This window comes from Triticum dicoccoides, chromosome 3A, assembly GCF_002162155.2.
Source record: "Triticum dicoccoides isolate Atlit2015 ecotype Zavitan chromosome 3A, WEW_v2.0, whole genome shotgun sequence".
NCBI lineage: Eukaryota > Viridiplantae > Streptophyta > Magnoliopsida > Poales > Poaceae > Triticum > Triticum dicoccoides.
This window is the reverse complement of record NC_041384.1, coordinates 656,216,186-656,230,754: the sequence shown is the minus strand read 5'-3', so window position 1 is coordinate 656,230,754 and position 14,569 is coordinate 656,216,186. Positions and strand designations below refer to the sequence as shown.

Sequence of the window (14,569 nt, the reverse complement as noted above, 5' to 3'; positions counted from 1 at the left end):
CTATGGTGTTTCTCATCAAATTTCATTACGGACAGGATGGACAGAGGGTGCAACATGTCATTATAAATAGGGTAGGAAATTGAAGCTCAGAAGGGGACCCAACAATAGAGGTGGAAGATGGGGAGCATGAGGGGTACATGGAAATGGCCTTCGTGAAGACATTGGGAGAGGCATGAAGGGCGACCATGTAGAGCGGCCGCCAGGCCGACAGTGGCTGCGCGTGCGCACACACACGCGGGAAGAGATAGAGAGAGAGAGAGAGAGAGAGAGAGATTAGTAATGGCGCACCACATCCACGGTGCGCCATTAGTAACAAGATTTTTTTTCAAAACTAGTAATGGCGCACCGTGGGAGTGGTGCGCCATTAGTAAAAAAATTTCAATTTTTTTTTCAAATCTAGTAATGGCGCACCACATCCACGGCGCCACTAGTAATTTTTTTTTCAATTTTTTTATATTTTATGAAAACTAGTAATGGCGCATCGTGGGAGTGGTGCGCCATTACTAGTTAATGACGCACCACTCCCATGGTGCGCCATTACTAACTTGGCCCAAAAATTCCCTCGCATGCAACCCCCCGAGTGGACCGCCTTTTCAGTTTAAAAATAAATAAAAAAAAATGATGAAAATGTCAAAAAGTAAATGAAAATAAGTTTCCCATGTGATATGTGGTCTAGTTGTTGGGAAAATTTACAAATATGAATTTCGACTTTATTTGCAAAATCTCTCTGGAATTTGTAAAATGGACATAACTTTTGCATACGAACTCGGATTAAAAACTTTTCTATATGAAAAATCATCTACTCGAGAAGTTATATCCGAATTTACGGTTTCAAAATCCTCAAAAACCTAACAGAAAAAAGTTACGGGGCTTTTAAGATCTGGAGGCAGAAAAATTCAAAAAAAATTCAAACTTACTAGTGGCGCACCGTATGCTAGGTGCGCCACTAGTAACAGAAAAAAATTAATTTCGATTTTTTTTCGGGAATTTTTTTTTCAAAATATGATACGTAATATGAACGGAAGTTTGAAATATTTTTTCAAAATTTCATCACACTCATGAACATGAACAAAGTTCTAAGCATCAACAAGGTTTAATAGGATTGATATGCTAAATATATCAACAAGTGCCTGTGAAGTGAGCTGGTGCTGGGGTTGAATAGAACTCTGAAGTTAAGTCTGCTTGGGCTGGAGTAGTGTGAGGATGGGTGACCTTTTGGGAAGTTTGACCACGGAGTGCGGTTTGACCTGAGATTAAGCCATAGAGACCTGAGATTAAGAAAAAAATTTAAAAAAAAATTATTTTTTTGGAAAAAATAAATAAATAAATTGAATTTCTTTTTGAAATCTTTTAATTACTAATGGTGCACTTCTATGTGGTGCGCCATTACTAAGTCAGATAGTAATGGCACACCTCTAGGCATACTAATGGCGCACTACATATGCGCCATTAGTATCTGGTATACTAATGGTGCACCAGTGATGGGCCATTAATAAAAAATACTAGTGGCGTGGTACTAGTGGCGCATCAGTAGTGCGCCATTAGTAGGCAAAACTGGTGCGCCACTAGTAGACCTTTTCGTAGTAGTGAGGTTGGTAAATGGGAATTCTACAAATGGGCCTAAAATGCTATAAGAACTCATGAAAAAGAGTAGAAACGACCCGTCTCTACCTCAACCCATGTAGATGATCTTATTGGCAAAAAACATTGTATCAAGATCTACAAATTAAGCCTAATTTTTAATATGTCATACGTATCACTTTGATGTTATTGGATTGCCGGTTTCTTGCTCAATGGACTTCGCCTATGCACAACACTTGAGAAGGGCGAAGACCGTGCGATCTAAGCGTGAGAATTCTCTACCGTGCGATGTAAGCATGAGAATTCTCTACCATGCAACATGCATTAATGCATCCTAAGCTGGGTTTAAATTGCATTGCATTTGATTGTGACATGCATAATTTTTCATGTTTAGATTTTTTTCCTTACGCAGAAATTTCTCACATAGTTCAAATTATAAGGATTGAATTTGTATGCTACATAACATTTAAAAACTATATACCATTTCTAAAGCAACGCGCGGGATCGTATCGACTAGTCTAAATAAAGTACTCCACTACCTGCTTCATAATTTTTGACATGGTTTTAGTTCAAATTTAAATTTTGAACTAACATTACCAGTATATTACATTGTTACATTGTTACATTACTTTCATAAATCCAAACAAATTATGTGTATCGTCCTGGCCCCACGCTACACACACCTAATTATTGCGTGTGGACGGAGAAGCACTTGACTCAGCTGCAATTTATTTTCACCCTAATTTAACTAGTAGGAATGATAGTAGAAATAATTCAGACACGCAGACGAGTCGATCACTGCGACTCCCAGGCGCCGAGCGCGCGCCTGGGCGTGGGCTTGGGCTTGCTGTCGGTCTTGACGGGGTAGGACGCCTCCATGGCGATGCCGCAGAGCCCGCCCGCGGCGCTGGAATCCTTCTCCACCCTGATGTAGCCCTGCTCCCCCCACGACGGCCCCCACGAGTTCTTCACCGTCCAGTACGCCTTGCCGTCCTCTGCCACGCCGTACCCGACCACCGCGACGCCGTGGTCCAGCTCCGTGCCGCAGCTGCCGGTGAAGACCCCCTCGGAGTAGAACATGAACGCCTTCCCGCTGGCCTCGACGGCCACGGACACGGGCTGGTTCGCCACCGCCTGGGCCAGCGACTCCTCGCTGTTGGCCGGCACGTCCTGGTGCCCGTCGATGTGCACCACCACGGGGGAATTCTGGGCCGCTCTCGCGACGTTGCAGGTGCCTTGGGCGGCGCGGTACGGGTAGGCAGCCTCGGTGATGAGCCCGCCGTTGCTCTTGATGTACTCGAAGGCGTTGTCCATGAGCCCGCCCTGGCACCCTTCGTTGTCCGCCGTGTCGCAGTCGATGAGCTCCTGCTCCGAGAGGGACACGAGGCTGCCCGTGCGGATGGCGTTGATGCCTTCCACGGACACCACCGTGGAGAAGGCCCAGCAGCTACCGCACTTGCCCTGGTCCTTGACGCCCGTCACGGCGCCCTTCTGCCGCCAGTCCACGGACGGCGGCAGGTCGGACACGTTCACGGCGGCGTACATGAATCCGGGGACGGACGGCGGCGTGGCCAGGGTGTCGCGGCGGAAGTCGCCGACGAAGGTGGCGCGGAACTCGGCCTGGCTCATGTCGCCGAAGCGGTTGAGGCGGAGGCGGTAGGGGCGGTCGCCGCGCTTGTTGTGGGAGTGGACGAAGTGGGCGTTGGACTTGAAGGTGCCGAAGCGGCGGTGCTTCTCGGCGTGGTGGCGGGGCACGCGGTGCGCGGTCTGCCACCGCTCGTACAGGTCCCACAGCGCCTCCTCCGACTCCAGGTCCTTGTCCTCCAGCGGGATGGCGCCGCACAGCTCCACCGCCGCCACGGCCAGCACGGCCGCCACCATGGACGCCACCAGAAGGTTCTTGCTAAGCTGCCCCATCGTGCTAGCTGCTACGTACCAAACTAGTTCACCGAGCAGTAGCTGGTGTTGGCTAGCTTGGAGTGTGAGATCTATGAGGGTGGAGGAGAAGAGAGGAGGTGTATTTATAGGTCGGGTCGTCCCTCGTCATCTGATGAGCAGCACTGAGAAGCTTTGTAAGCAAGCAGAAGGAGAGCGATGGATTGGTTTGCGGCGGGAAAGACACGAGGAGGTTTAAATGGCGGTAACAGAAAGCTGACCGGACGGGGTGTCAGATTCTGCTCGGGGCGGTTGCCAAGTTGCGTGCGGCGGCGCTGGTATTGGGCGGCCACGAAGATTCAGGGCAGATTCACTGACCATTCCCGGTTCGTGGCCGAGGTGCAGGCCTGATTCATTCCTTCGTCGTTGGATCGGATCGCCGTGATAGTCTGCTGACCGTAGGTGTGCCGTTCTATGGACGCTGCGCCGCCGTAGAATCGGTAGATGCAGTTACTGGTGATACTCGATCATGGCGGATGACGACGTAGCCCGTTGCGCCGGTCGAGAGGATCAAAGACGGCATTAATGGCAGTCACGGGGGGCGGGGTGCATGCTCGATTGTAACTGCACCGGCTGGCCGCCTAGCCGTTCGCCGCCGGCGGGGTAGTCTGCCGCGGTATTGCTCGCCTTCACCTACCTCTCTCAAGTGTCAAAAGACACAATGTTATCTTTTTTACTTTTTAAGAGAAAAGGCCATAGTTCAACTTTATAGATAAAGCCATCAGCCAGAGTTTGAACATAACATCAATGTCTAGGATTAGCAACCGAAAATACACGCAGCGAGAGTTTTAAAGAAACACGATTACACAGCATCAACCATCGTCAGCTTGGTCGATCCGAAGCAAAGAAGACGCCGTAGAGTTGTAGTGCACACATGAGATCAGCACACTCGTTGCCTCGCTATCATTCTCCTTAGTCAATAATTTCCACTGCTGAAAAAGGAAATCAGTTTAAACAAGCAGTGAACATGTTTAGAAGGAAAGATGTTTTCGATAGTAAATTTGTTCCTAGTAATCCATAACACCCACAACATAGCCGAAAACCGGAACCAAAATAGGCGTCTCTTTTGCCCAACAAGAGAATTAGACAAGGACTGAAGGACCGGAGGTGCAGAAAAGAGGAGGGAGACCAATTCACACCCAACCACGATCTGATGCCGTTCCAGAATAGGTTAGCAAGGTGACAGTTGAACAACACATGATTGGTATTCTCCCGGGCCATTACGCTTACGGAACTGGTCCGCGGTCAGAAGCTTCCCACGAATGGCTTGCCACACAAAATTAAACCACAAGTAAAGAGCTAAGGTTAGGGATAACCGAAGCTCCAAAGAATGTATCCTGATATTCACTTCCTTGGAGGTAAGTTACACTTCCACTTGCAGTGAACTCCGCACCGACACAACCTAGTTTGTGGAAAATCCACAAATTGATGCCTAACATTTTGAAGATGCTAAATTTTCAAGAGTAATAAGCGGGGTTTTTAGGTTCAAAGGTGTTCTTCTATGATTCTCAATCACAACTTGGATTCTTCTTGCTTAGGTTTTCCTCACTTAGGATTCTTGTACCGAGAAAAATGGGTAAGTCACAATGTATTTTGCAAAACAACACTTGGGAATCTACCAAAATCACAAGGGTGTTGGGGGCTATTTATAGGCACGCCATGGAAAACTAACAGTTGTGTCGAAAGTTCTACAACTTCAAAGACACCTAAGAACCTAGCCCGTCAACAACCATTAGACTTCAGAATTAGTGCGCGGGAAAATTTGTATACCCGAAAGAACCCAGGTGTCGTGGATTTGTCATGGCAGATGTTCTTCGTGTCACGACTTAGTCGTGAGGCCAATGCATCCATGTGGTAGCATGAGAGGGGTTGGTCAGAATTGAGAGACGCAAGGGTTTACCCAGGTTCGGCCCCTCACGGTGGAGGTAAAAACCTACATCCTGCTTCATTGATATTGTTGACGATGAACACGATTACAAGGGTGCTCTATCTCGAGGTATTGATTTGTTTGTCTAACCCTAATCTCTCCAACTCGTGGAACTTGTCCCTCTTGGGGTGCCCTGCCACTCCTTATATAAGTTGAAGAGGCGGGTTACATGACTAGTCCTAGTAGGATTAGGACTACTCTATTACGAGTGAAATCCTAGTCTTGCTCCCTTTGTAAGAGAATATTCCTTATGCCTTAAACCAGCCCACCATAACTTGAGTCGGCCTTCCATGAGCCGCCTTCTGGGCCACCGGGTCCTGTCTCTCCTCTGACCCGCCTGCTGGGTCACCAATGAACCGCCAACTCTGGGCGGGTTACTAGTTAGTCACCGGGTCAGGGCAGGTCACCATTGAGTCACCAAGTCTGACCGGGTCATACATCCGGCCGGGTTACACCGTGGGGTATATCCCCGACATTAGCCCCCAGTTTAATTTGGATTTATCCAGGTTAAACTCATCCTGCAAAATAAACACAAGAACAAATTGGACAGGCTGTGCTCCGGTTTAAAAATTCTTGTAAGCCGGCACCTAATCATCCTTAAGTCCTTGTCCTTTCCTTCTTCTGGAAAGTCCGGGTCAATAGACCAGCTTCATAATCAATTTATTGGCATTGGTTTCTCACAGAAATATTGTGAAGAATAATTCATTTGATTCAGCTCCCACAGCTTAACAAAAATATTGATCTTGAAATACTCATCTGATTTTCAGCCGGCTTGAAGATGTAGAACTTCCGGTTTATCATTGCCAAAATTGCCAATTTGTAAATATTGATGGCATCGGGTCATAATTGTTGCTAACATCAAGCTTGAAAATGTACCTCCCTTATATGCATATCACTTGTAGCCCCCAAGTCTTAAGAAGGGAGCATATCAACAGCTTAAGACTTCCTTCAATATAAATGTCGCAACCTTGAAGAAATCCGGGTTGTTCATCTCAATCACTAGTCAAAACTGAATATTCCACATATGTATAGCCCCCAAGTACCCCCCCCCCCAAGTACCGAGTTGTCATGCTTGCAGCAACCTGGGACTTGTAACTGCCTTATGCTCATAAAAACTTCAACCAGTGTAGCCCCCAAGGGCTGGGTCATTATGCAATAATGAGCATGTACTTTGTAAATATGATCATGTAGACTTTGAACAACAACGTGTAGCCCCCAAGGGCTGGCTTAGTACGATAATACTGAGCTGGAACTTTATATATACTTCATTTAAAATAACATCATATGATGTAAGTCCCACCATGAGGCTCGAACCCACGTCTATAAGGTTAAGAGCTTTGTACTCTACCAACTAAGCAATGAACCCTTCAATATAATGGATTAAGGCTTGTGTACCTTGAATTTTTGACAGGAGCAATTGGTAGCCCCCAAGGTCCGGCTCATTACGATGTGATGAGTCGGCTCTTCAATAAGGCAAGTAAAAAATGACTTTGCATTAGCCCCCAAGTGCCATGGTGCATGCTGGCAGTGACATGGGACTTGCATATTTAATGTAATCTCAACTTGGATAATGTAGCCCCCAAGTGCTGGGTCGTAAGTCTACAGCGACTCAGGACTATTCCTTCCATTGTAGAATAAATCATATCCTCTGTTTGGATGATATTGCTGAATGCTCTGCATATCAATATTGAACCTTGCTCTCTATTGTGAGCCGGTATTCTTGAATGAAGAAATAATAGCCATTACTCTGGAGCGGCTTTGAAAACCTCAATCATAATACTGGTTATTGATAATCATAATAAAAATCCAGCCATGTTGGCTATTAAAGATTTGAATAATATAACCCGGTTTGAAAACCGGTTCCTACACACAAAAAAATCACAAGTGTCCCGGCAGTTTACCACGGGGCAGGTCATGATGCCCAGTATAAATCCGCTGGTGACCATAGAAGTCCATAACCAGGGTAGGGGTAATATCCCAAATATGAGACATAATCAGGGCTGCTTGGCCCGACTTGTAAAAACCATATGAAAAAGAGGTGATCCAAATCCAAAATAAATAAAATAAATAACCCCCAAAACACGAGGGTTTCATAGGCTGCCGAGCCAAAATATCTTCTTCAATGAAACTAGCATGATAGCCGCTGGAGTATCTGCGCTTTCTGTGAGCCGCCTCTCACATAACCCAATCGACATATTAACCTAGATAAGTTCATGGTCTTTAAAAGATTGACTTATCGAGAGTATGCGGGGTTGGAGTAGCATCGTGCAAAACAGGCCGGTTTAACCAAGTTTCAAGGAAGGCGACTTAACAACCTGAGCTTCTCCTTACTTTCCGTAAGCCGGCTCTTTCATGACCCAATAAATGTTTTAACCTTGACAAGTTCAGGGTCTCATTTAAGAGATTGACTTGTTAAGAACAGGGCGGGTCATCCAGGATTACCTGGTCGAAGAGCATCTTGCATATAGGCCGATAACCCGGATTTTTGGTGAATACACCTGACATCTATGCCAATCAAAAGTGTGAATATAGATGTGTTCATTGAACAGGAAGCCCCCAAATGATATATTTCTGAGCTGTGCTCAGCAGGTACCTATGTTTGAGTTGTGTTGTGCATCCAACTCTCTTTGGTCCCTTTAACTCGGGCATCAAGCCTCCAAGTGATTTGTAATAAGGCGTGTAAGCCGGAGCAAGAGGGTAAACACAGCCATGCTCATTGAGTAGGAAGCCCCCAAATGACCAATAAGATAAACCAATAAGGCAGGATACCCATGTTTGAACCACGCATCATGGCAGCAAATTCTCTTTGGCAACCTTTAGTTTTTCCTGAGAACTCGAACTTGCGAGAGATGGATTCTGTTTGAACCGGATGTTAAACCAGATATTGGGAGCTTCAAAGCTTTATGGGAGAGAGATGTATCTTGAGCCGGATTTTAAATAGGAATCTTCATTTTGAGCCGGAAATTTTCTGACGGCCTTTAAATTTTCATCAATATGGCAGCAGCCTCCGGGACCGGGTTATCTTCGCCTTCAACGTCCTGGGGTTCTTGAATTTTCTGAAACTGGCAAGATTTGCTGAGTCATATCATTGTAGCCCCCGAGTCTTAAGACGACTCGAAGAGTTGGCTTAAGATTCTCCATATTTGACCATGATGTAAACCGACATATAGTTGAACAGCGGAACACTGGAATATGTTAAAGCTGGAGGCAAGGTGGCGAGTTGATGATCTTCACAACACTCATTGTATATCCCAGCATGATTTATTCAACAAACTCTGTGACATGACGGTCACCTTTGCAGTGATTTATATATAGACCAAAATAATTGTTCTTTGACAAAAACAATGTGTGCTAAAAAATAGACTTTAGATGGATATCACCTGATTTATTTTTTGGACGAAGTGATTGCACAACAGTTTTACCAAATGATTGCCTTCACGTCCAGACAGATAACCACACATCCATCCAGTTTTTAAGTGAGTCATGCCTCCCAAGCAGCGCATCGAACTTGGGTGTCCTTGTCAACTTGGTCTTGATGTAAATACTGGTTAACGAAGCAGTGCCTCACAGAGGTGGCGAGGGTGCTTTGAGGCGGCCGCGGATAATTGCATTGGTATTCTGTAGATGTTTTAACTTAGAGTACTACCTTTAACAGTATCCATGTAGTCTTTGCCTTGTAATTCATAGTGATTCGTATGAAAATGTAGTTGGCTGCATACGTGCTTCATCTAGCACCTTCCATGGACTAGTAGAGTATCAGAAAACTTGCAGGCGTATGTGCTACTCCCGGCCTCCACTCTTCTCTGTTTGTTTCATATACGCGCAAACACAACTAGCACTAGCTAGCAAACATGGGTGAAGGCGTGCAGGCCCCGAAAACGAGCTCGGCGAAGATTTTGTCCGTGGCTGTAGAACTGGGCACCGGCGACTCACAGGCGCGGACATGGTGGAGGCGTGCGGATGGAGGTGAACCAGGGGGCGGCTTGTGCTTGCGGTGGAGAAAATTTGGCGTAGGCGACTGTGAAGGCGAGTGGCAGAGGCAGGCTATGGTAGCGAGGCGGGTCAATGCAGAGCAACCCAAAGCAGAGGTTGCGTACGGCGCAGGAGAACCCGGCGGCTCCCGCTCGGGTCCTGCGGGCGCGGCAGCGAGGCAAAGTGTGGTCGATGTGGCGCGGATGCATCAGTGGCAGCTTAAGGCCACTCTGGCAAGGGCGGCTCACGGTAGAAGGTGGCGGCTCTCAGGGCCAGCAAAGGATGCGATGGTCAATTGCCGTAGAAAACCGGCAGCTTAGCAAGACACCGTAGTTGCCGGTCAGGCGGAATGCTAGGTGTAACCCGCGGCGGACGGACTAGTGGAGGCCAGCAGAGGCGGCTTGTAAACGCCCCGAAGGTGCGGCGACAAAGGCGAAGTTGAAGCAAGGGCGACTCATCGTGGGGTGAGTCATCGGGACATATGAACATGCAACAGGTGCGCCTCGACGCGGCCTCGGCAGCTTAACACCCCGCATGAGTGACTTGGTACTAGCACGGCGGCTCAGAAGGCAGCGGAGGTGATGTCTACTACACAATCTTCTTCTTGTAGATGTTGTTGGGCCTCCAAATGCATAGGTTTGTAGGACAGTAGCAAATTTCCCTCAAGTGGATGACCTAAGGTTTATCAATCCGTAGGAGGCGTAGGATGAAGATGGTCTCTCTCAAGCAACCCTGCAACCAAATAACAAAGAGTCTCTTGTGTCCCCAACACACCCAATAAAATGGTAAATTGTATAGGTACACTAGTTTGGCGAATAGATGGTGATACAAGTGGTATATGGATGGTAGATAAAGGTATTTGTAATCTGAAATTATAAAAATAGCAAGGTAACTAATGGTAAAAGTGAGCGTAAACTATATTGCAATGCGTTGAAACAAGGCCTAGGCTTCATACTTTCACTAGTGCAAGTCCTCTCAACAATAATAACATAATTAGATCACATAACTATCCCTCAACATGCAACAAAGAGTCACTCCAAAGTCACTAATAACGGAGAACAAACAAAGAGATTATGGTAGGATACAAAACCACCTCAAAGTTATTCTTGCCAATCAATCCGTTGGGCTATTCCTATAAGTGTCACAAACAGCCCTAGAGTTCGTACTAGAATAACACCTTAAGACACAAATCAACCAAAACCCTAATGTCACCTCAAGTATCCATGGGTATCATTATACGATATGCATCACACAATCTCAGATTCATCTATTCAACCAACACATAGAACCTCAAAGAGTGCCCCAAAGTTTCTATCGGAGAATCATGACAAAAACGTGTGCCAACCCCTATGCATAGGTTCATGGGCGGAACCCGCAAGTTGATCACCAAAACATACATCAAGTGAATCATGTGGTATCCCATTGTCACCACAGATATGCACGGCAAGACATACATCAAGTGTTCTCAAATCTTTAAAGACTCAATCCGATAAGATAACTTCAAAGGGGAAACTCAATTCATTACAAGAGAGTAGAGGGGGAGAAGAAACATAAGATCCAACTATAATAGCAAAGCTCGCGATACATCAAGATCATGCCAAATCAAGAACACGAGAAAGAGAGAGATCAAACACATAGCTATTAGTACATACCCTCAGCCCTGAGGGAGAACTACTCCCTCCTCGTCATGGAGAGCACCGGGATGATGAAGATGGCCACCGGAGAGGGATTCCCCCTCTAGCAGGGTGCCAGAATGGGTGTAGATTGGCTTTCGGTGGCTACGGAGGCTTCTGGCGGCGGAACTCCCGATCTATTGTGGTCCCTGATCATTTTAGGGTATATGGAGATATATAGGCGGAAGAAGTACGTCAGGGGGCCACGAGGGGCCCACGAGGGTGGAGGGCGTGCCTAGGGGGGTGAGCGCGCCCCCTACCTCATTGCTTCCCTTACGTGGACTCCAAGTCTCCCGGGTTGCTTTCCTTCCAAAAATAAGTTCCGTGAAGTTTCAGGTCAATTGGACTCCATTTGATTTTGCTTTTCTGCGATACTCTAAAACAAGGAAAAAACAGAAACTGGCACTGGGCTTTGGGTCAATAGGTTAGTCCCAAAAATCATATAAAATAGCTTATAAATGCATATAAAACATCCAAGGTTGATAATATACTAGCATGGAACAATCAAAAAGTATAGATATGTTGGAGACGTATCAGTATCCCCAAGCTTAATTCCTGCTCGTCCTCGAGTAGGTAAATGATAAAAACAGAATTTTTGATCTGGAATGCTACCTACCATATTCATCATGTATTTCTCTTTATTGTAGCAAGAATATTTAGATCCATAAGATTCAAGACAAAAGTTCATATCGATATAAAAATAATAATACTTCAAGCATACTAACCAAGCAATCATGTCTTCTCAAAATAACATGGCCAAAGAAAGTTCATCCGTACAAAATCATATAGTTTAGTCATGCTCCATTTTCGTCACACAAGAATGCTCTCATCATGCACAACCCCGATGAAAAGCCAAGAAATTGTTTCATACTTTAGTAATCTCAAACCTGTAAACTTCCACGCAATATATGAGCGCGAGCCATGGACATAGCACTATGGGTGGAGTAGAATATGATGATGGGGGTTATGTGGAGAAGACAAAAAAGGAGAAAGTCTCACATCAACGAGGCTAATCAATGGGCTATGGAGATGCCCATCGATTGATGTTAATGCAAGGAGTAGGGATTGCCATGCAATGGATGCATTAGAGCTATAAATGTATGAAATATCGACAAAAGAAACTAAGTGGGTGTGCATCCAACTTGCTTGCTCACGAAGACCTAGGTCACTTGAGGATGCCCAAGTTCTATAATGAAAAATTCCCACTAGTATATGAAAGTGACAAAACAAGAGACTCTCTATCATGAGGATTATGGTGCTACTTTGAAGCACAAGTGTGGCAAAGGATAGTAGCATTGTCCCTTCTCTCTTTTTCTCTCTTTTTTGGGCCTTCTCTTTTTTATGGCCTTTCTCCCCTTTTTTGGGGCCTTCTCCTCCTTTTTATGGCCTTTCTCTCTTCTTTTTTTATTCCTCACTTGGGACAATGCTCTAGAAAATGATGATCATCACACTTCTATTTATTTACAACTCAATGATTACAACTCAATACTAGAACAAAGTATGACTCTATATGAATGCCTCCGGCGGTGTACCGGGATATGCAATGAACTAAGAGTGACATGTATGAAATAATTATGAATGGTGGCTTTGCCACAAATACTATGTCAACTACATGATCATGCTAAGCAATATGACAATGATGAATGTGTCATGATAAACGGAATGGTGGAAAGTTGCATGGCAATATATCTCGGAATGGCTATGGAAATGCCATAATAGGTAGGTATGGTGGCTGTTTTGAGGAAGATATAAGGAGGTTTATGTGTGAAAGAGCGTATCATATAACGTGGTTTGGATGCATCGGCGAAGTTTGCACCAACTCTCAATGTGAGAAAGGGCAATGCACGGTACCGAAGAGGCTAGCAATGATGGAAGGGTGAGAGTGCGTATAATCCATGGACTCAACATTAGTCATAAAGAACTCACATACTTATTGCAAAAATCTACAAGTCATCAAAAACCTCGGCACTACGCGCATGCTCCTAGGGGGATAGATTGGTAGGAAAAGACCATCGCTCGTCCCCGACCGCCACTCATAAGGAAGACAATCAAATAATACCTCATGTTTCAAATTTGTTACACAACGTTTACCATACGTGCATGCTACGGGACTTACAAACTTCAACACAAGTATTCCTCAAATTCACAACTACTCAACTAGCACGACTTTGATATTATTATCTCCATATCTCAAAACAATCATTGAGTATCAAACTTCTCATAGTATTTAATGCACTGTATATGAAAGTTTTTATTATATCCCTCTTGGATGCCCATCATATTAGGACCAGTTTCATAACCAAAGCAAACTACCATGCTGTTCTAAAGACTCTCAAAATAATATAAGTGAAGCATGAGAGATCAATTATTTCTATAAAATAAAACTACTACCATGCTCTAAGAGATATAAGTGAAGCACTAGAGCAAATGACAAACTACTCCAAAAGATATAAGTGAAGATCAATGAGTAGTCGAATAATTATGCAACCATGTGAATACTCTCTAACATTTAAGAATTTCAGATCTTGGTATTTTATTCAAACAGCAAGCAAAGCAAAATAAAATGACGCTCCAAGAAAAACACATATCATGCAGTAAATAAAAATATAGCTCCGAGTAAAGTTACCGATGAACGAAGACGAAAGAGGGATGCCTTCCGGGGCATCCCCAAGCTTAGGCTTTTGGTTGTCCATGAATATTACCTTGGGGTGCCTTTGGCATCCGCAAGCTTAGGCTCTTGCCACTCCTTATTCCATAGTCCATCGAATCTTCACCCAAAACTTGAAAACTTCACAACACAAAACTTAACAGAAAACTCGTGAGCTCTGTTAGCAAAAGAAAACAAAACACCACTTCAAGGTACTGTAATGAACTCATTCTTTATTTATATTGGTGTTAAACCTACTGTATTCCAACTTCTCTATGGTTTATAAACTCTTTTACTAGCCATAGATTCATTAAAATAAGCAAACAACACACGAAAAACAGAATCTGTCAAAAACAGAACAGTCTGTAGTAATCTGTAACTAACGCAAACTTATGGAACTCCAAAAATTCTAATATAATTGCTGGACGTGAGGAATTTATCTATTAATCATCTGCAAAAAGAATTAACTAAATAGCACTCTCCAATAAAAATGGCAGCAATTCTCGTGAGCGCTAAAGTTTATGTTTTTTACAGCAAGATCAACAAGACTTTCCCCAAGTCTTCCCAACGGTTCTACTTGGCACCAACACTAAGTAAAACATAAAAACTCAATATAACAGAGGCTAGATAATTATTTATTGCTAAACAGGAGCAAAAAGCAAGGAATAAAATAAAATTGGGTTGCCTCCCAACAAGCGCTATCGTTTAACGCCCCTAGCTAGGCATGATGATTTCAACGATGCTCACATAAAAGATAAAAATTGAAACATAAAGAGGGCATCATAAAGAATATTACTAGCACATTTAAGCCTAACCCACTTCCTATGCGTAGGG

General features: G+C 44.6%; 1 protein-coding gene across 1 annotated transcript; it reads right to left on the bottom strand.

Moving 5' to 3' along the window:
- Positions 1-2,315: 2,315 nt before the first annotated feature.
- LOC119272569 (cysteine proteinase EP-B 2-like) lies at positions 2,316-3,555 on the bottom strand. The gene has a single exon (XM_037554036.1). The coding sequence runs from the start codon at positions 3,496-3,498 to the stop codon at positions 2,377-2,379; it is 1,122 nt and encodes a 373-aa protein (XP_037409933.1). The 5' UTR covers positions 3,499-3,555; the 3' UTR covers positions 2,316-2,376.
- Between the last annotated feature and the right edge of the window lie 11,014 nt (positions 3,556-14,569).